The following is a 21982-nucleotide window of genomic DNA, read 5'->3' on the forward strand; positions in this document are numbered from 1 at the left end:
CTGCTAAAGTGAATGGAAAAGTATTTAGGGACCTCTACTGGCAGCAAGCTCTGTGTGTATACAATTCTGGAAACTATATTCATTTCACTTATACTAACCTTTCCCTTAAGCAAAAGCAACAAATGTTTCCATCTGTCAGGATCTGCCATAAGTATATTCAATAATGGACCAAAACTCATTTTAATCACTCCCAAAATGGGCCAAGGAATATAAAGGGCTAAATATTTCATATCTTTCTAGGGCCATTTCAAATTCCAATTAGAGAAAATGGGACTGAAAACAACCACAGTCCTGGAAAGACATCAGATTTCACTCACTTCATCTCATGGCTGGAAAGTGGTATAGACAAACCCAGGGGCTCCTGCAAAGGCATTCAGATGGGCAAGGCTCAAGATTCAGAAGGCAACCTTCCTCTCTAAACCTACTGCCCTCGGTTCTACCATGGTACAAGAGGGTGAGCTGAGCCCCACAGTGTGGGGGCCAATGGAGGATGTGTCCGGAATGGGTGGGAAGCCTTATCGCCAAATAGATCTGAATCAGCTCAGAGCAGCTTGTACCCCAAACCAAGCGGCATGGATGTATATGCAATATACATGTCACTCTCGTTTCAACCTGTTCTTGGTGGGATGGGGACCCCAGAACATGCCCTGGAGGCCGTGCCGCTGCAGCATTGTGTGAACTGGCACAGACAAAAAGTTCAGTTACAAGGAGAATCTAGGGTAAAGTTTTCTTGTGAACTGGGGACCTCTGCATTCTTTACCGGCTGCCCTTCTCTATGCTAGTGCACCCCTATATTATTAACATCAAGGGGCTCTTGTACCAGCACTGGGTGGAGCAGTGTACTGGTCTGATTATGTAAGCAGGGGTAGACACCTTGCAAAAGAAGAGTTATGGAAGCCACTTGCCAGGAGTCCAAAAGCCAAAACTAATTTGCATAGACATCTACAATCCAGTTCAGGGGTTGGTGTCAGCATGTATTTGCCCAACAATGCATTGAAACCTGTGCCAGTGAAGACTACATCCTCTTCCTAACCTTATCACTTGGTGTCTCATTTGACTTTCCTCTCTTTTCCCTTTCTCGCTTCCATCTGCCACGTTCTCTTTGTCCTCCTCTCTGCCTTCTATCCCCTTCTTACTAGGCTTCCTCTCTTCTTCTAGGCCCTCCTCGTTGTTCTGCCTTCTGCCCTGCTTTCCCACCACTGCCTTTCCATTTAAACCCCTTCCCTTCTCTATTTGCCCCCTTTCACCATTCTCCTCAATACCCACCCCAGGGCTATGGGATGAAACATGGCATCTCTCCACAAGGGCCAGGCCAATCAGAGCCTAAGAATGAGGCTAGTGCAATGGATAGAAACACGGCTCTGCTCTGTTCTCCCAGGCCTCCAGCTGGCAAATTTGCTCTTTTCACAAGCCTCACTACCCAGCAGGGAACAGACCTCACTTCTCTCCCAGCAGCTCACTGGCTGGCAGGGACAGAGAATGTTCCAGTAAGCGTTCTCTCACCAGCACCTTTCCCCACTCAAAGCAGCAGCCAGCTACCCTGCAGTCTTGAATGGATACAGTGATTCTGTTTTGCAGAGTATGTCTTTGAATGGGTTCAGGGCTGCAAGGTCTGAACAAAGACCATCTTCAACTCAAAGCTACAGAAGCAGGGATGGCAGTGAAAAAATTCTACTTGTGAGCCACTTGCCACACCTCTGTTTGGTCATGCGGGGCTCCCGTTCCCCCTCTCTCCTGATAGCTGCTGCCCTCTGTTTCTCCTCCCTTCAATGAGAGCTGAAATCACTTGTGGTGGGGCAGTGTTTCTGCCCAGCCGGTTGAGAGCTAAAAATCACTAAGGGCTAATCTACACTGGCAACATTAAAGCGCTGCCACGGAGAAGCTTTATTGTGGCTTGTGTAGTCACTGCAGAGCTCCTAGCACTCTAAAAAACCCACCTCCATGAGAGGCATAGCCGCACTCCCAGCGCTGGTGCACTGTCTATACTGCTGCTTTACAGTGCTGAAACTTGCTGCGCTCGAGGGGGAAAGGGGGGTGTTTTTTCACAACCCTGAGCAAGAAAGTTGCAGCACTGTAAAGTGCCAGTGTAGACAAACCCTAAGAGACTGACCTACAGAGGACACAGCAGAGAGGCAGGTTGCAGCAGAAGGTAACTGACGGGCAGCCAGCAAAAGTGGCAAGCAGTTGACTGGCAGGGTGGCCAGGAACCACGGCTGGCCAGGTGGCTAGTGGAGAGGAACCATGGCTGGTGGGTAGCCAGCCAGAGCACATGCTCAGATGGCAGAGCAAGTAAGGTTCCCTGGGTGGGAGGTGAACTCACACAGATGCACCTCTGAACCCTGGGTTCTCACTGACCAAGGACAACCACTGTGAGTGGGGTATGGTGAGGGAGCAGAGGGGGACAAAGTAAAGGAACTTCTGGTTGTAGAACTCAAGAACAGGAGGCAGAATACTCTGCCCCATGCACACTGAGGTGGGTGTCCTGCTCATAGTTTTATGATTATTAATCCTGCTTGTGGCATTTCCCCTAATTAATGTTGGGTGACTTCCCTCCTTTCATTAAAAGTTTATTTTCTACACTCAGGCTCTGTGCTTGCGAGTGGGAAATATTGCCTCTCAGCGGTGCCCAGGGGTGGTGTATAATTTTCCCAGGTTATTGGGTGGGAGCTTGAGCCGGTTCTCTGTTGTATTGTTGAAAAGGAACCCCTAGATATTGAACCCAGCCCTGGTTGCTGCCACCTCCACCTGGCAAAAGGGTTATATTAAGATATGGAAATGAAGGGCTGACAATCAGGCACAGCTTCCTAATGGTGAGAACAAGCTGACCTTGCATATTCTCCCAAGCAAGGGGGTTCTCACCCTTCCTTAAGTCACCTAACAAAGCACTGGAGAAAGTGCTGTAGGGAGCATCCAGAATTGCCAGCTGTGCACATGTAACTGGCTGTTGCTTTGAATGTGGAAGACTGGAGACAGAGGAAGAATAGTGCAGTGAATCAGGTTGCTTGCCTGGGTCTGGAGAGAACTAGATTCAGTTCCTGCTCCACTTCAGATTTCCTATACGATCACAAAAAAGTCATTTTGTCTCTGTGTTTCAGTTTCCCATCTATGAAATGGGAATACAGAATGTCCTCACCTCACCTGGGTGTCATGAGGGGGAATTTGTTAAAGATTGTGTGGTGCTCAAATACCATGGCAATAGACACCATAAATGTATAGTAGATTTCACTTAATAGCAACGTTGATATTAACAACTTCTGCTTAATGGCAACATCTTGCTGGGAACCAATCCCATCCCATTCACAGCAGGATTAATGGGATTTGGATATTGGCAAAAGGCATGCCACTTATTAGCAACTGTAGGCAGGTTTGCAAGGCTACAGCAAGATAAGAAAGTGCTAGGATGTACCTTCTCTGGCTGAAGCCCTGCAAACCTGTCTGTGCACAGGGAGCACACAGGAGGTAAGGGACTGTAGGCTAGGAGGCAAGGCTGTGGGCCAGGCAGTAGCAGGGAAGGTGGCTGCAGCCCAGCTGTTGGATCTGCATGGTACCTCTTCCTCCCCTTTCCAGGCTGTGTCCTGTCAGGTGACTGCATGCAGGGAAAGAAACATTGGAATGTGCCTGAGCCCAGACGCATGGAGTACACAGGGAGAGGTACAGTGTAGCCCTTGGGGCCTCCAGCATCCCTGCTCGCCATAGAAAGCCTCAGCATCCAAGCTGCAGTCCTGGCCCCAGAGGTAGGTTTGCAGGCTGCAGCCAAGGCAGGCATGCCCCAGTGTTTCCTTCCCTGGCTGTAGCCTCACAACCCTGCCTTCTTATTAGCAACTGCTGGATAACAGCAACATTTTGCTGGCAACCAAAGGGTTCTAATAAGTGGAATCTACTGTATCTAACATAACAGAACCCTTCAGGGATGGATTAACTGGCTAAACTGATCTTTTCCACCTGAAATTTCAGTGATCTCCAGCCAGGTTCAGAGTTAAATTCCCATTGAGATAAATGGAGAAGTTCAGAGTTTTCTTAGGGACTGATCCAACCCCCAATTAAATCCATGAGACTCTTTCCCTTGGCTTCGATGCACATTAGGTCAGGCCTTAAAGCTCTAGTTTCAGGCTGTTTGTTGGCAGACTCAAGAAGACAACAGTGCATCAGCTCCTACTTGAAAGACTCCATAGAAGACAGAAGGGTTAGAATCCTAATTTTTTAAATAAATCCAAGCTTATATTCTATAGAAATGGAATGGACTGCCGGCAGCCTGAAAGGAACTCTCCATCCCATGGGTCCCGGACTGTGACCTAGTGTAATTCATGTATTATATTACTACCCGCACAGCACCCTACTGACAATCAATGAAATTAAGGCTCTTAAGTGCCTAGTTCCCTCTTGACAATGAGATGTAGGCTCCTCAATCAGTTGGGCATTGCAATGCTGAGCACAGCGACGCCTAAATACCTGTAAGTCTGGGCCTTAGTGTTTTGAAATTATAATTAAGTGCCCTCTGGTTGAGGGGAGTGTCACCTCAGCAGTATTTCTGCAAAACCCAGTCAAATGCCACATTAAAGCAGGACTATTGATGTCTATTTTCAGCTCAGATACCATGGCGTTGGGTTCGGTATAAGAACCTTTGACAGGAGTCAGTTGGGTAATGAGATGTTGAAGGTCTTCCTGATTTGTTTTAATGCGTGTACCAGTAGTTTACCAGTTTTCACACTCCCGTAACTCGCATTACTGTATGAACCCAAAGAGGAACAGAGCTAACTCCACAGCACTCTTTGCAGCTGGTTACCTTTACAGCCAAAACTTCAAGGTCAAGATTCTCTGCTTTGCCAGTTATGGCTTGCTAAATCTCAAGGGTGCAATCCTGAGTCCTGGCATAGGTTAGAGTAGCCTGGGGACTTTTCTAGCTTACTGCCTATCAACCGTAAGGGATTATAAAATCAGATGAACACGGCTGGAGCACAGCATAATAAATAATAAATAAGCTGGAAAAGGGCCAGATACACTGGTACTGCACCAGCTAACATTTCCCCCACGCCAAGAGAATTCGCAGCTGGCCAGATCCAACCTGTTTCTAGACCCTTTGAACTGGCAGCACAAGAGAGAATATAGCCTTAAAGTTCTCACATAATAGAATTAACTACACCATCTTTAATTAACTTATCTTAGTTTGAAGCCATTCTGGAGTTAGGGCAGTAGTAATTAATTTTTTTTTCATTAAATAAGAGATTTTAGTCTTGTTTCAGACAATTGGCAAATATTTTATTAGACAAAAGAGAAGTATTCAGGGGCCATCTGGTGACTGTTTGATGTATCACTGCTACATATAATCCCAGCATAACCAGAGCAAAGAAATCTGATGGGAATTTGAAGAGTATCCACAGGCCAAGTTCAGCACAGGAAGCATCTCGGGCCATTTTTACATAGATGTGTTTCTGAACATAATCACTATTTAAATTAAAAAAACTATGTTAAAATAACATTAGGGGCTAAATTCTGCATTCAGTTACTCCAGAAACACAGTGGTGTGAGTGAGTTATACATCAACAGTGTAAATGAAAACAGAATTGGGCCACGAGGATCTAATTTAAACCTACAAATTCTGATTTAGAGACACAGCAACTCAAAAATCACACTTCAGTCAGAAAATGTTTCAGCTACTATTCCTACGAGCAGTCGCATCAGATAAATATAACTGGAATACAAAAGAATTATTTTGTTCTATTTTTGTTTGTTTACTTTGTGCATTTGACAGTTTTGAATACAGTTTCACCTAGGTGAAAGGCCCTATGCACTAGTTAAGAGGGGGTGAATTTTATCTTGTTGCCCTGTTAAGTCAGGTAGGGCCTGATCTGGCAAAAAGACTACGCAGATGAATAGTTTACTCACACAGGTATAGTTACTCATCAGTGAAAATCTTTGAAGGATCAGGCTCTTAGCTCATTTTCCTTAAAAAAAAAAAAAAAAAAGGAAAATATTCAAGAGCACTGAAGTTGGCAAGCTACTCAGGGGTGGCTGGCATAGAAAGGGAGGATGATCCAGAGGTTATGTTGCTAGCTTGGGACTCTGGAAACCCAGGTTCAATGACCTGCACTGTGACCTTGAACAAACCACTTCATCTCTGTGTGTCCCAGTCCCCCATCCCAGATGTGTTGCAAGGACAACTGCATTAAAGAGCACGATGCAGTCAGATACTATGGCAATGGAATCATATAAGTACCTTAGCTAGATTGGTGAATGATCAGAAACCTCATTTTTTAAATTATCTGATTTCAGGTTGTCTTTCACTCTGTCTTTAACTCAAGTAGTTCAGTAGTTCAAGGCTTTTTGCTTATATTTTGGGCCAAACTCTACTTTCAGTCACACTGTGTAAAGCAAGAATAACTTTCACTGAATTTGGCCCATTATAGGAAATGCAATATGTTTAGTCAAAGGGGCTACATTCAGCTATGACATTATTGGCAGGTAAGTTCCAGGTCACGTGTCTGATCATGCTCTCACTGACATTCATGACAGCTTTGCCACAGAATCCAATGGAATCAGGAGTGCAAATGAGTCAGAAAGAGGTGTGGTAGCACGAATGGTGCTGATTTGACAGTAGGGGTATGTTTACATTGCATCTGGGAGCATCCCTCCCAGTCTGGGTCCACATACTTGTGCTAGTGGGGCTTTCACTAGCGTGCTAAAAATGGTTGTCTAGCGCTAGTCCCACTGACACAAGTCTGTGGACCCAGAATGGGAGGTTGGCTCCCAGATGCAGGATTGACATACCTACTAGGTCGACATATCTAGGAGAGTATGCAAGATAAGTAACTTTAAAAGGCAAGTGCCACTACTTTATCTTTCATCTTCTTTTTAAATTGTTTTACCTGCAACCAACATATCTTCTCCATCAGTGCACATAACCTACACTTATTTTTGTCCACCTACTGAAACCAAATCTGTGAAACTTATGTTATTGCTTAAACCCCACATGTACCTTACAGAACTGTTTACATCCCCACTCAGTTAGACTTTCATGAACATTTCATCTACTTATGACAGGTCCGAATCTGGCCCAACGGAACAAGGGTAACATTTTCAAAAGTGCCTGCGTGACTTAGGAGCCTAAGTCTCATTTTAAAAGTGATCTAGGTATTTAGCAGTCTAAGTCTCAGTGAAAGTCAATAAGACTCAGACTCCTAAATGTCAAAGTCATTTTTGAAAATTGGACTTAGGGGCAGATTTTTAAACGTATTTAGGCACCTAACGATGCAGATAAGTGCTTAGTGATATTTTCAAAACATTTAGGTGCCAAACTCTCCCTTGATTTCAATTAGTGTTTTGAAAATCTCACTAGGCACCTATCTGCATCTTTAGGTGCCTAATTACCTTTGAAAATCTGGTCCTTACTCTCATAAGTCACTTATGCATTTTTGAAAATGTTACCCCAGATCTAATGATTCTTGATCATGCTATTGCCACTCTGCTGAAAGCAGAAACTGTGAACAGAGTTTGACTGAATTAGGTTAAGCTAAGGCAACAGTGATGAAATTAAGTCTGAATTTTGTTGCTTTGAAGAGTTGAAATGAGACCTTTTACGTAATCGTCACACAGTTTATAAAAACTCAGTATTACTTTCTAACAACTCTGTGCAGAGATTCTGAGCTTCTGTAATTATTATTCAATTCAATTACTGATGTACATTAGGATGGTCAGGAGTCCCATGTTCCAAATCTGCATGTCTATTGCTGCCAAAAAAAGTATGTAGAAAACAAATTTGATAGTGTGCTACTCTCTCAGAGACTCCAGTTTGTTCTTTATTTTATATATGAATTTGGTGTTAGATATTTTCATTTCCAAATCTCTGAGCAACACAGCTGCCAAATTATAGCTTCTTCAGTTTCAGATGTCAAAACATTCTCAGTTTTTCTGCTTCTGTCTGTGCAAATAAAAAAAGAAAAGAAAGAAGAAAGAAAAAACTGTTCTAATTTGAAGCCCAGAAATGCTGCTAACTGTCAACGTGAATTTCAAATAACTCTAAAGAGGACGGGTTGTCTCTGATGGATTATACTGACATATTTTTAGTTTCTCTTTTTAATTTTAATACTGGATTTTCATGAACAAGAATTGGATAGAAGCTGCCCACAGATTGCATTCAGTGTGGGCTGTTCTCTGGTTGGCTCCAACACAGTGCATCATGAATTTAGTTATGGTTGGGAGACTGAAATTAGCATTGGATTAGGGAGTCTTTTACCTTTATTACATGGGTTCAAATCTAACAAAGGTTGGTAGTGATCAAAATATATAGTGTTTGGTGCAATATAAGAAATTAGTTGGTAGGACTCAATCTATTTCCAAATGAACGAGTGCCCACATTTTAACCAACACTTACAGGAGCTCAGTAACAGCTTCTGACAGGCCACAAACTCAACATTTTTGCAGACTACAGATAAGAAACCCTTACAGAAGGTCCTTCTAGAACAAGAACTAAACCCCTTAGCGGAATGCTATGTGAGAATTATGCACTGCATTGCTCTTGCTGATCCTCCTCTATAGACACAAAGGACTTCAGCTGGTAGGTTTGTCAATCCAACACCTTTCATCAGTGGTAAATCCAATGTTTTAAAAATGAATATTTAAGATGAAGATATCTAATAAAGTCACATTTGTTTACAGACGAGCAAACTTGAATGGACCATCCCCTGTTAAGTGCATTTAGACCACAATACTTTAGCACTAAGTGAAATGTTTTCTATTGTTGCCAAACCAAAGCGTTTGCTACCAATGGACCTGGAGCAAATATAGGGGAAAATCCTGCTCCACCACCATCCTCTGTGGGGATGGAGGGCACTGCCAGCAGCAAAATCAGTGCAGTGAGAAAACCAGGACTAAATATATAGATCTCACGGAAATGAGAAATGATCCCCTTCTCTGAGCCTTGTTTTAGGCTTCAGAGAGTTCAAATGGCTTTGTGATTTCTTAAGAACACTGTCAGCAAAGATCAAACACTGCAAGGAAAGAAACTAATTAAAATCACAATTCTCCTTTCACATCTGCTGCCTATCCAGAGGTGGATGCAGTACTGAGAGCCAAGATGCTGGGGATAGGAGGCCAAATCAAAGCTAGGAACTTATTTAAAACCATAAAAATAAACTTAATTTTTTTAAAAAGAAACAAGAACTCTGGGTGAAATCCTGGCCCTGCTAAAGTTAGTGGCAAAACTCCCATTGACTTCAATGTAGCCAGGATTTCACCCCACATCCCCAGCAGTGGGAGGCCCTTTGGGAAATGCAGAAGGTGTTCTCCACAGGCACTGGTCTGGAGGTGGAAGCAGGTGCACAAGTAAAAGAGAATAGCTCTTATGGCCAGGCATGGCAGAACCATGAAGCTAGCCCATGAAAACAGAGACATAAAACAATCTTAAAGTATTAGAATGAAAAGGTCTTTTGGACTTTGAGGTCATGGCTAGATTCGTCCCAGAATTTTCAAAAGGGGGTCAGCAGGAAGCAAGACACTCTAAAAGGAGCATTCCTATGCTGAGCTACTAACCAGGTGAAACAAAACAGGAGTTTTCTCTGCCATAGGCTGCTTTCCAGTGACCGAGTGTTGAGGCTGCAATCGCTCCAGCTGCTCCTGGAGTCTCTGCCTCCTGTGCTTCTCTTTAATCTGCTTTTTCTTTAGGGACAGCTCTCTCAGGCTTTCTTCTGCCCTGCAAAATATAACAAACATACAGATTCTCTCTAGCTAACAGAGCCACACACCCTTGCACTCCTAGGTTGCAGCCAGTAATATGCTCTCCAAGTCAGTGGTTTTCAACCTGTTTTCATTTGCAGACCCCAAAAAATTTTGAATGGAGGTGCTGACCCCTTTGGAAATCTCAGACACAATCTGCGGCCCCTCAGGAGTCCACGGACCACAGGCTGAAAACCACTGCTCTAGATGGATGCTTCCTGGAATGGCATTCGAATCACCACTGATGACTTACTCCAAACTCTCTAGTACCTTGGGGATTCTGCTGCTTTATTTAGAGGGGGCTCTGGAGCACTTCCTGAATGCAGAGTGTCTTCAGTCTCTTTCTGGTTTTCCCTTGAAGGATCAGCTCTATGTTTCACATGGTTTGGCAAGGGAGGACTTCCCCTCTGTGAGTCTGAGTGCACCAGCCACCTGGAAGTCCCCTTATTTGCTTCCCCTCTCACTCTTAGATAGCGTTTTCTCCTGATTTTCAGGGTGCCCATCTCTTCTGGGCTCTCAAGATCCTGGCTCACTCCTTCATCTCTTAGCACCTGCTTAGAGGCCTCGTTAGCAAGAGGCTGAGATGCTTCTTTACGGAAGTTACGGAGTTGCTGCAACAGCAGGCTTTTCCCAGTGCAATCCCTGAAAATTAAAAATCAAATGGATTAAACCAAGGTAGAGCATTATAATTGGCAGATCCTTACTGAGAAACCTAATTTGACTGGCAGCGCAAAGCAGGGCACAGAAGACCACCCAGATAATGGTTTTTGATGTCCTAACATTAGCTCAAAAATGATAGAATATGCCACCATGAACCCACCTGGAATTCACTGGGCATCCAGGTGGTTCAGTTAGACATTGCTGGATCGATCTAGGGTAGTAACACTATGAACCTCAACAGCACTCATGAGGCTCTGGTGACATTGTCCTTTGTCATGAGACTAGTTATTTGCCTCTACATAAGAAGAGATAGAGGGGATGGCCAGTTACACTCTGACTTTTTACTGCAGTGGGCTGTGATCTAGAGTGATTTATGGTACAGACAGCTCCTGGCTCTAGAGATGGAGGGATAACATTTTCAAAGGCCCTTACATGACTCAGGAGCCTATGTCTCCTTTCCAAAAGTGCCATATGCACTTTGGAGCTCAAATCTCATTGAAAGACAATGGGATTTAGAAGCCAAGTCACTTTAGAAAATGGGACATGGGGGCCTTTGAAAAGTTTACCCTGGCCCTCCGTGCAGCTGTCCTGGGATAGATATTTGACTGGCATTTCACTCACTCTTCCTGGTTGTCAGGCAGAGGAGCACAATACCTGTCTCAGGGGCACTCAGGAAATGGACTGCTGGTCTGGAAGTCATAGAGTCCACAGGTCCCCCCATGGAACCCTTTTCCCATCCAGCAGCCAGTCAGGTATAAAGAGAGAGGATAAGATTCCCCCCAATAATTCCTACCGGAGATAGAAGGAAGATGAGGGAGGCCTTCTCCCTCCTAGCACTTGAGGAAATGAGACTGTTAAATTATCAACATCACAATTCTGTGATTTCCCTGGGTGATGATAATGCAAAGTTATGGCATCACATTGCAACACAACATCAGGACACAATTGTTTTGTGGCTGCATGTCATTTTGACGATGAAGGGGCTCCCAAGCTGTTTGGTAAAGGGTGAGGGCCACCAGTTTTTGGGCTGATTGCAGTGTCAGGAAAGGAGCATCACAGATGTCACTGCTCGGTTCTGAAAGAGGCAGCTGAGAATTTTCTGGACCCAGAGAAGTGGCTTTGTGCTGTCCAAGTTTGATATTACAGTGTTCTGGCTCTGCAGAGTATACGCGTGCATGCTATGTGAATTATTCAAACTAACCTTGTACTTTTCAGAACACAGAGTATTCTACAGCTAGGCTTCCCACTTCTATTTTCTTAAGGGTCTCCTCTTTTCTCTCTCTTATTAGGAATCACCACTTTAACCTGTGACCTCTTCTAGAGACGACAAGACTCTCCTGGACACCTGAAATCCCTGGTTACTGTAAGAATTGTACCATTAAGGAGAATGACTAAGCAGTGTGGGTTTGCGAACACCTCCCCTGCCAGATACCGAAAATAATGAATGTGAACTGAATGACATTCTTAGCGTCCACAAGGCCGAGGCCTCAGATTCTAAATCTGTTGCCAGGTAAACTGCTATTGTAAGTGTAGAGCGATGATTATTCATTCCTGACCTTGCCTTGACTATGCATTGATAGCAGTGGCACCAGCAGAATGCCTTGGTATAATAGACCTTGGACAATCATGAGTCATTTGCAAGAGCAAAGAGGGTAAGTTATCAGTAAGGATTCCACTAACACATCACCATGTCCCTGCAGTGATTCTGATCGGATACCTGTCTGTCTCCAGTAGGAATAGATGTGACAATTAAAGTACTTCGGTGCTTGCTTCTCCTCCTGAGAGGCAACTAGGGGGGTAGGGTGAGGACATTGGTGACTTAATCTGATCCTGCTCCATATGGAAATTCAGTGAATGAACCAAGTGGAGTTTGGTGGCCCTGCTAGGGAGATGAGGTGGGAAATGTCAGGGGCCAGAGGTGGTGCATGAGTACAGAGATTTCTCACACATGGCCCCGGGGATCTGCCAGGTTTGAGGGCACTTCTGTACAGGGCCAGCTCCAGGCACCAGCCAAGCAAGCTTGTGCTTGGGGCGGCAGATTCTAAGGGGCTGCATTCCATCCAATCCTAGGGCAGCATGACCGCCTTTTTTTTTTTTTGTTCGCTGCTCTGGCCACCCTGTAGGGGGCAGCGGTGCAGAGGAGGGGAGCGCCCTGCTGGGAGCCGGCTGCGCACTCAGTCTGCCCCAGCCAGTGCCAGGTCTGCAGCAAACCCGTCAGCCCACGTCTTTCACTCCCCACCAACTGGAGCAGCACGGAGCCCTCCTGGCAGGCAGCGTGGCAGGAGGGGCTGAGAGGTGAGGGCACTGGCTGAAGGAAGCCCTGGCTGCCCCCCTTCTCTCTCCCCCTGCTCCGCTAGCTGGGGCACGCACTCCACTGCATGTCTGCTAGCTGAAAGTTTGCACCTTTGCTCCAGCCACCCCGCAGGTTTGTTTTGTTTTTTTTTGCTTGGGGCAGCAAAAAAGCCAGAGCCAGCCCTGCTTCTGCATCTCTCTGAGGAGATCTTCAGAGATTTCTCCTTCCTGCCAGCTTTACCCTGGGAGGGGACCACCTCGATTCTAGTCCAGTGTAACTCAGGTGTAACTCCACCCAGATCAGTAGAGTGACAACAGCACAAGGTCCAAGTAAATGAGATCAGAATTCAGCCCAACGGTTTTCTGCCTGCTCAGATCACCAGATTTCTTAAAGTGGAAACAGTAATATTTGTCAAGCATTTTTTTTTTATTTTTAGCAATTTTAAAACCAATCAAAATTCATTTGAGCAGGTTTTGCTTTATATGACTCCAGATTTACACTGGTGTACGGCCCAGTGATTTCAGTGGAGTTTCTCTGGATTGATACCAGCACAAATGAGTGTGCCTGATCACTCCTGCTTGGTTCTGGCTTCTGACTATTCTCAGCTGCTAAATCATTCCGAGTGGTTGGGCTCTGTTCCTTGGTGAATCATTTATTCTTTCAAAACTATTTTTAAAGAAAAGTGTAATTGGCTCTACCAAAAACAGAACAAAACAACATGTTCTGCTTGTTCCTTCTACTGCTCTAATTCAGGTATAAGTGCATCATTAAGATCCAGGAAACAGCTTCTAAAGATAACACTGAGCATACATGAGTGAAACATTTAGGCCCTGACTCAGCAAGGTTCTGTGACAAAGTTCCTCCTCTACCTTGGTGGATCCTGCGTTTATTGGCAGATTTTGCTCACCTCAGTGATCTTCCCCACAGTCTGAATCAACTCCTCCTGTGTCTGATCAGGAGTTGGGAGGTTTGGGGGGAACCCGGGCCCGCCCTCTACTCTGGGTTCCAGCCGAGGGCCCTGTGGATTGCAGCTGTCTACAGTGCCTCTTGTAACAGCTGCATGACAGCTACAACTCCCTGGGCTACTTCCCCATGGCTTCCTCCAAACACCTTCATTATCCTCACCACAGGACCTTCCTCCTGGTGTCTGATAATGCTTGTACTCCTTAGTCCTCCAGCAGCACACCCTCTCACACTCAGCTCCTCTTGCTCCCAGCTCCTCACACACACTTCCTCTCCTCTGGCTCCTGCTCGCCTGACTGGAGTGAGCTCCTTTTTAAACCCAGGTGCCCTGATTAGATCACCTGCAGCCAATCAAGGCAGGCTAATCAGCCTGTCTGTCTTAATTGGTTCTAGCAGGTTCCTGATTACTCTAGTGCAGCCCCTGCTCTGGTCACTCAGGGAACAGAAAACTGCTCATCCAGTGACCAGTATATTTGCCCTCTACCAGACTCCTGTACCCCACTGGTCTGGGTCTGTCACATATCCCTCCCCCCTGCTCAACACCAAGGGGTTGGGCAGCTTGGGAAGCCACACAGTGCACATGTGACAAGCTATCGGCATTGCCGTGACAGCTCCCTGCTCTGTGTTGCACATGGAACTGGAAAGGTTGGAGGGATATGAACCACCTGGTCACCCTTGTGTTCTTCTCCTTGTTCCACTGCATCCATTGAAGAGGGGCATGGTCGGTCACGAGGACGAATCTGCGCCCGAGCAAGTAGTAGCACAATGCTTCCATGGCCCATTTTACGGCAAGGCACTCTCTCTCTACCACTGCATATTTTTGTTCCCTCGGAAGGAGTTTCCTACTGAGGTAGAGAATTAGGTGTTCCTCCTCCCCGACCATCTGTGATAGAATGGCCCCCAATCCTACTTCCGATGCATCTGTCTGCAGGATAAATGCCTTGGTGAAATCAGGGGCTATCAGTACGGGGTTACTGCAGAGGGCAGTCCGTAGGTCTGTGAATGCTTCCTCTGCTGCGTCAGACCATCTCACCAGATCAGGTCCACGGGCTTTCACTAGGTCTGTCAGGGGGCTTGCCCTTGTGGCAAAGTGGGGGATAAATCGTCGGTAATACCCCACTACACCTAGGAATGCCCAGACTTGTTTCTTGCGACATGGTCGGGGCCAATTTTGGATGGCCTCCAACTTGTTCACTTGGGTTTTACCAGGCCTTTTCCCACAATGTAGCCAAGATATTTGGCCTCTGTAAACCCTACAGCGCACTTGGCAGATTTTGCTGTAAGGCCAGCTCTCCTGAAGGTATCAAGGACTGCCTCCACCTTCTCTAGGTGGGTTTCCCAGTCTGGGGTATGAATGACCACATCGTCCAAGTAGACAGCAGCATAACTCTTATGCGGGCATAATAGCTTGTCCATGAGGCTCTGGAAAGTAGCTGGGGCCCCATGTAGTCCAAAAGGGAGGACAGTATATTGAAAAAGACCCTCTGGTGTAGAGAATGCAGTCTTTTCCTTTGCGTCTTCCGCAAGGGGAATCTGCCAGTACCCCTTTGTCAAGTCTAGAGTAGTCAAACACCGGGCATTACCCAGACGGTCCACTAGCTCATCTATGCGAGGTATGGGGTACGCGTCGAACTGGGATACTTCGTTTAGTCGCCGGAAGTCGTTGCAAAACATTGTGGTGCCATCAGGTTTGGGCACCAGCACGATTGGGCTGGACCACTGACTGTGGGATTCTTCGATGATCCCCAACTCCAGCATTTTTTTAAATTCTGCTTTTATTTCCTCCCTTTTGGCCGCTGGCACCTGATAGGGCCTCATTGTTATTCTGGCCCCAGGGTTCACGACGATGTGGTGATATGTCTCGGTTGTTCGACTTGGTTTTGTCGAGAACACATCTTGGTTCCGGAAGATCATCTCAGACACCTCATTCTTCTGGTCTGGTGTTAAATCGGGAGATACTCTCATCTATTTGGAAGGCTTGTTTTCCTACGTTAGGTCTTTTTGGACAGTTATGCCTGCCTCTTGTGCTTGCCAGGGTTTCAGATGGTTGTTGTGATAAATCTGTTCTTGTTTTCGACGTCCTGGCTGCCGCATCTTGTAGGTTACTTCCTCCACGGGTTCAACCACCTCATTGGGTCCCTGCTATTGGGCCAGAAGCTTGCTTTCTGCCATGGGTACCAACACCATCACCCGATCCCCTGGTTGGAACTGTCGGACTTTTGCCTGGCGAATGTAATGGTTCTCTGGGCCTCCTGGGCCTTTTCCAAATGTTCCTGTACAATAGGGGTGACCCAGGCTATCAGGTCTCGCATCTGTATTACATGTTCTATTATATTTCTCCCCTCACTGGGTTCCTCTTCCCAGATCTCTTTGGCAACATCTAGTATGCCACCGGGGTGACACCCGTATAATAACTCGAAGAGGAAAAACCCAGTTGAGGCCTGAGGTACCTCCCGGATAGCGAACATAAGATAGGGTAGTAGGGTGTTCCAATCCTTCCCGTCCCAACTTACCACCTTCCAAATCATAGCCTTGAGGGTTCGGTTAAACCTTTCTACCAACTCATCAGTCTGTAGATGGTAGACTGAAGTTCTCAGGGTATGTATATGGAGCAGCTTACAGAGGTCCTTCATTAGCTTTGACATAAATGGGGTTCCTTGGTCTGTTAATATCTCCTTTGGTAGCCCCACTCAGCAAGAGCCCCACCAGCTCTTTGGCTATCATTTTAGAGGCTGTGTTCTGCAGGGGGATGGCTTCTGGGTAGCGAGTAGCATAGTCCAAAACAACAAGTATATATTGGTGGCCCCGAGCCATCTTCTCCAGGGGTCCCACTAGGTCCATGGCTATTTGCTCAAAGGGGACTTCTATGATGGGAAGGGGTACTAAAGGTGCCCTCAGGTGGGGACGGGGACTGTGCAGCTGACATTCCGGGCAGGATGCACAGTACCTCCACACTTCTTCATGTACTCCGGGTCAGAAGAACCATCGTAGGACTCATGCCAGGGTCTTCTCTACCTCCAAATGGCCCTCAAAGAGATGACTATGAGCAAGACTTAATACAACATTCTGGTGTTTTTGAGGTACTAGGATCTGCTGTACCTTCTGCCCCTGTACTGGTGCAACCCGGTAAAAGAGATTCTTCTTTACTATGAAGTAGGGTCCTGGTCCCTGGGTTTTCCCTTCCACGGGGACCCCATCTATTTCAGTCACCTCCTTCTTAATGTTGTCGTACCTTGGGTCTTCAGCCTGGTCCCATCCAAAATTTCCTCTCTCGGGGCTAATCTGCCCAAGATCTAGGGGCCCAGTCTCTGTTACCTCTACTGGTTCAGAAGCGTTAGGGTGGGGGTCAGACTCGGGGGCTTCTCCCTCCTGGATGGCCTCCTTTTCAGCTGCTTGGGTCCGCCTACCTACAAGAGCGACCCTCTGGCTTTGAGTCAGTATTCGGGTTCCCAAGGCCTTAGCTGCCCTCCTTTCCCTTATTGACTTTCTACCCTGTCTGGGAATGGAAAATAAATCTGGGGATATTTCAGAGAAGACTGGGGGTTGACAGTCTACTGTGGATGCCTCACTAACTTCAGGGTTCCCCTTTTCCTCCAAGTTTCCAAACCCTGGGAAGTCCCTCCCTATAAGCACCGGGTATGGGAGTTTAGAGACTACACCTGCTGCTACCTCAGTAGTGTTCCCCTGAATCTCGAGTTTTACTGGGATGGTGGGGTAATAACCAACTGTCGCATGGATGCATGTTATCCCTGTACGTTTAGCCCACAGCAGCTGACTACACTTGACGAGCTTCCCCGAGACAAGCGTGATAGCACTCCCCGAATCAACCAGTGCCGTGGTCTTTACCCCATTTAGTTTCACTGGTCTGGTGTACATATGTGGGGTTAGTGAGACCCCCCACAAGGTGCATTAGGGAGCATGAGTCTGCCCAGTTCCCCAGGTTACACTGCATCAGCTCCTCAGCATTGAGACATTGTGCAGCTATATGTCCCCACTCCCCGCAGGCATAACGTCTGTACGGAGCCCCAGGCATTCCCCAGTCTCTTGGTTTGGGCAATCTAACATCATGATCCTCTTCTCCTTCCATGCTCCAACTCTTTGTGGCCTCTGGTGGGCCTTCAGCCCCTCTCTTTTTCCACCTGGGCCCTCCTGGTGGCCCAGTCACCCGAGCTCAAGGGCTTGGTGCTGCTAGTTTAACCCGGGATGCCTCTTTCTTAACTGGTTGGGTCAGCTCCCTCGCCGTCCTTCGCCTCTCTACCAGTGCAACAACCTCATCATAGGTGGAGGGTTCGTTCTGGCTTACCCAGGCACGAAGATCTGGCAGTAGTCCCCTCATGTATTGGTCGATGACCAGAACCTCTAGTACCTCTTCCGGACTCTGGGACTCCATTCGCAACCACTTTCGTGCAAGATGGATGAGGTCATACAATTGGGACCACGGGTTTTGTTTCCTGGTACCTCCACTCGTGATACCATTGGGCCCGCACCGCGGTCGTTACCCCAGATCTGGTCAGGATCTCTGCTTTCAGCGGGGAGTAGTCTGCTGCAGCCTCTTCAGGCAGATCATAGTAAGCCTTCTGGGCCTCCCCACAGAGGAATGGGGCAAGGATGCCAGACCACTACTCATCCAGTGACCAGTATATTTGCCCTCTACCAGACTCCTGTACCCCACTGGTCTGGGTCTGTCACTGTACTTAATCATATACATAACTTTAAGCATGTGAGCAGTAACTACTCACATGCTTAAAGTTACGCACATGCTTAACTACCTCGCTGAATCAGGTCCCAAGTCTGGCAATAGGGAGGTGTTGGCCTCCCTGCATACAGAGGCATCTACAGTTCAGGAGTTCCTTGACTATTCACATTATACCCAGACAAATAAGGAGATCTTAGAGTTTTTCTTCCCACACATTGATCTAGCATTATTTATTGCAATGTCAATTTCTAGCTTCTCTTTGATCATTTTCCTAAAGATGCTGGATATGAGTATATACCCATAGTCTTTTAAAATGTGTGATTTGGAGTTATTTAAAAACAATTTTCTCAAGTTACTCAAAGTGGCTCAGAAAAAAAATAAGGCATTTTTCCTATAATCTGTGTTTACTCTGCATGTGTCTTTTGAGCCATGTCTGTTTCATCTACTGACCAAAAAAAACGGTTTTTTTACTCCCGATATCCCTATAGATTCCATATAGCCGCAAAAGAGCAAGGGGAATTCTATTCTGCCTCAAGCATCAACAATTATGTTCTAACTCCAGCAGAAAGAACACAAAACTGATTTGCTAGATCCAGACTGAAACATATTGTTTCAACTATAAAACTGAGCAGATTTGCTATGAGAATCACTGATGGATAGTATTTTAATAGGTGAGATCTCACTCAGTCTTTTTGGGGATCATTTCAATTTCATGAAAAGGTGAAGATTCATGTGGTTTGTACCGTGGTCCTTGGGAAGAATCTTGCATTCTCTCCTGTGTTTTCTGTTCGTCCTTAACTGTTGTATCCTCCTCATTTTCAGTAGAGCTGTCATTCAAGCTATGAAGCAAAGAGATCTGATTACCGGACACCTCTGTTCACAGTCACAATATTAACAACCAGCCTGAAGTATTTATCCACAGTGTGCTGTCTTAGTCATGCCTGAGATGCAAGCTTAAAACAATGGGATGTTAAAAAAAATTTATGGAGTCAGATCTGCAGCCGATATCAACTGGCACAGCTCCACGGACTTCACTAGAGCTAGGTTTACATAAGCTGAGGATTTGGCCCATAATGCAATAATAATTAAAAAAAATCAATCTTTTATGTCTTTAAAAGTGCATGGAGACAGCTCCTCAGAGGCATCTTTCCAACAGCAAATACCCAATAATGATACACATCGTTTGATGCCCTAACAACATAATCCACTTAGTCAACATAACTCATCCTGGGGTCATGAAGGGCAATCTTATGCTTGTTTTTACTGGAACAACTTGCTTTTAGCTAAATTTAAGCTTGTAGTAAAATTTAACCTTCCGGTGGGTTAAATTAGAACTCCTTAATGAAATACATTTAGACCAGGGGTGTTAGGTGAGTGCATCTGAAATATCTACTTGGTCTTCATTATCTACAAGGTTTCTTCAGATTGCTGTTTTCTTCAAAGCCATTTTCTAGCCAGAACCATCACTAAGCATCTCTGGGAAAAGAGTACAGATGTCTCTGCTTAGTTGTTGATAAATATTGTCCACTCACCCTATGGACATGCTAGTGTCCATGCATCTTGGGGAGGAAGCAAATAGCTCTCTCATACTCATTAGCTTTAGAGGAGACTCTCTGCCAGAGCTTTTGGAGTCTTTGGAAAGAGGCCAATCTCCCAGAACTCGCCATCTAGGCACCTCATAGTCTCACAGGAAACTGAAAAAGTAGAGCCAGCAATCCCTTAGTTACCCATCTATCCTGGATTTATAGTTTCCCTTCCAAATGCTCACTCACTCCACCAGAGGGCTACCTTTCCAGACCAAGGGCAAGAGGAAGTGATACAGCAAAGAAAGCCTTTCATGGTACTGCTCACCATGAGCATGGGATTTGCAACAACCTTCAGGTTCATGCCCCTGGTCCCTTGTTTTTCACTAAAATCAGACCCCAGAAGTTACCTTTGATTTTCAATGGATGGTAACACTGATTTGTGTGGTTTAGCATCCCGTAAATCAATGTACACTGTTGGGGGCTCTGCTGTACACTGCAGTTCTGACATGTCCATACTTTGACAGCTCCAGGGAGGTGGTGGGAAGACAACTTTTCTGAGAACATAAATCATCATTTCAATGTATTATTATTTATCTTTCTGGGAGAAAAGTTCCAACAGGACATACATTTGGAATGAAAAATAGATCAAGAAAGGGACTGCACTCCCGACTATTACACAGGTTCCAACTCACGGTCTCTGCACATGGTAGAAGAACACTACCATATATGCCAAGATTCAAACTTCAGAGCTGCTGAATTCAACAGACATGACACAGAGTTCAGATCTGCATCCACAGCACCTTAATGACACAGGTCTGGGCTAGATAGGAGTTGAAATGCTAAAGATTTACAGTCTGTCTGTTTCCAAAAAGTCAACTGTACTAGACATCTTTGAGGAATCTCTGATTTTCAACTCAAACAATGACCGTGCTCAGTTGGAGGCACAGATAGCCATATAAATCAGCCTGACCAGACCGGGCAGAAAATAGTATTTTCTGATCCCCGCAGAGGAGATGCCTACACTTGTCTGCTTAGAGACCTGATAGTGATGCTCTGATTTTTATCCCCAGCTGTAGGGGGGAAATCTTCTGACCTCTTAGGACCCCTTGTCCCAGAGTTAACTATTATTTATTTCTCAACCACTGATGGTGAGGTGGCACTGTAGATCACAGAAAAAGACAGTCCCTGCCCTAAAGAGCTTACAATCTCAAAGACAGGCACAGGTTTGATTACTGTAACCTCCTCCTTGGGCTTCCCAGACAGTCCTCTCTCTCTCACTACCATGTACACAAAGTGCAGTCACTAAGACCACATCATATCACTCCCGTCTTTGAACACCTCCACTGGCTCCCCCATCTTCACCGCATCATGTTCACATTTCTTGTCCTCCCCTTCAATATTCCCATAACTCTGCCCTTCCCTAATAATCTGCCTTTGTCTGTTATTGATTTGCCCCAGTCCTCCCTGCTCTGCCAACGATGACATCCTCGATACCCAGTTTGTCTACTTCTTTCACTACCATTTCTTCCACACCACCCTCCCTGAGTGGGTCTGGAAGGCCACCGCCTCTGTGCATTCAGAACATCCTCCCTGAGCAGGTCTGGAAGGCCACCGCCTCTGTGCATTCAGATTCCTCCTCAAGATCCAGTTCTATAGTGATGCCTGAAAGAAATTACACCCAGCTAATAATAGCGAGGTCAAGAGGCCATTGAGAGAAAATTCAACCCCAAGCCCCCCATGGAATGATCAAAACATGGCCAATCATCACCCTGATCACTTGGCTTGTCTGCTTAACCCCATTCTCCTACTCTTCATTCATTTCTCTTTTTAGATTGCAAGCTCTTCTGTGCTCTACTGGAAGACATAAGCAAAGACAAATACTCTGGGAGAGCCAGAGAAAGGAAGTTGTGTTTGTGCCCTTCCCCCTCTCCGAGAATGCTGCATGGAAAGGCACCTTACTGATGACAGTCAAACACTATGATATGGAGTACTAACCCTTAGTTTAGTCCCTCATCTTGGCAAGCCCTGCACTGCCTTGGATGTGTCTCTGTCTAGAGCTGGTCATTGTGGATTGAGTCAGCAAGGGAGTTGCTCACTTAAGGCCTGAGCCAGCACCCATGGAACTCAGTGGGAATC

At 45.9% G+C, this 21982-nt stretch overlaps 1 protein-coding gene across 8 annotated transcripts in view; it reads right to left on the reverse strand.

Annotated features, from left to right (window-relative positions):
- The window catches only part of C10H16orf71 (chromosome 10 C16orf71 homolog), a 154071-nt gene that overhangs the window by 109487 nt on the left and 22602 nt on the right, over positions 1 to 21982 (reverse strand). For 7 of the 8 annotated variants that reach the window (XM_030578609.1, XM_030578606.1, XM_030578608.1 and 4 more), the window contains exons 7-10: positions 20254 to 20400; positions 19064 to 19159; positions 9979 to 10350; positions 9526 to 9685 (exon numbers count right to left, since the gene is read on the reverse strand). In XM_030578609.1, coding sequence (XP_030434469.1) covers positions 9526 to 9685; positions 9979 to 10350; positions 19064 to 19159; positions 20254 to 20400 — 775 coding nt within the window. The remainder of the gene's footprint in view (positions 1 to 9525; positions 9686 to 9978; positions 10351 to 19063; positions 19160 to 20253; positions 20401 to 21982) is intronic. The other variant, XM_030578613.1, reaches the window with a different exon arrangement.

Source organism: Gopherus evgoodei, chromosome 10, assembly GCF_007399415.2.
Source record: "Gopherus evgoodei ecotype Sinaloan lineage chromosome 10, rGopEvg1_v1.p, whole genome shotgun sequence".
NCBI classification, from domain to species: Eukaryota; Metazoa; Chordata; order Testudines; family Testudinidae; genus Gopherus; species Gopherus evgoodei.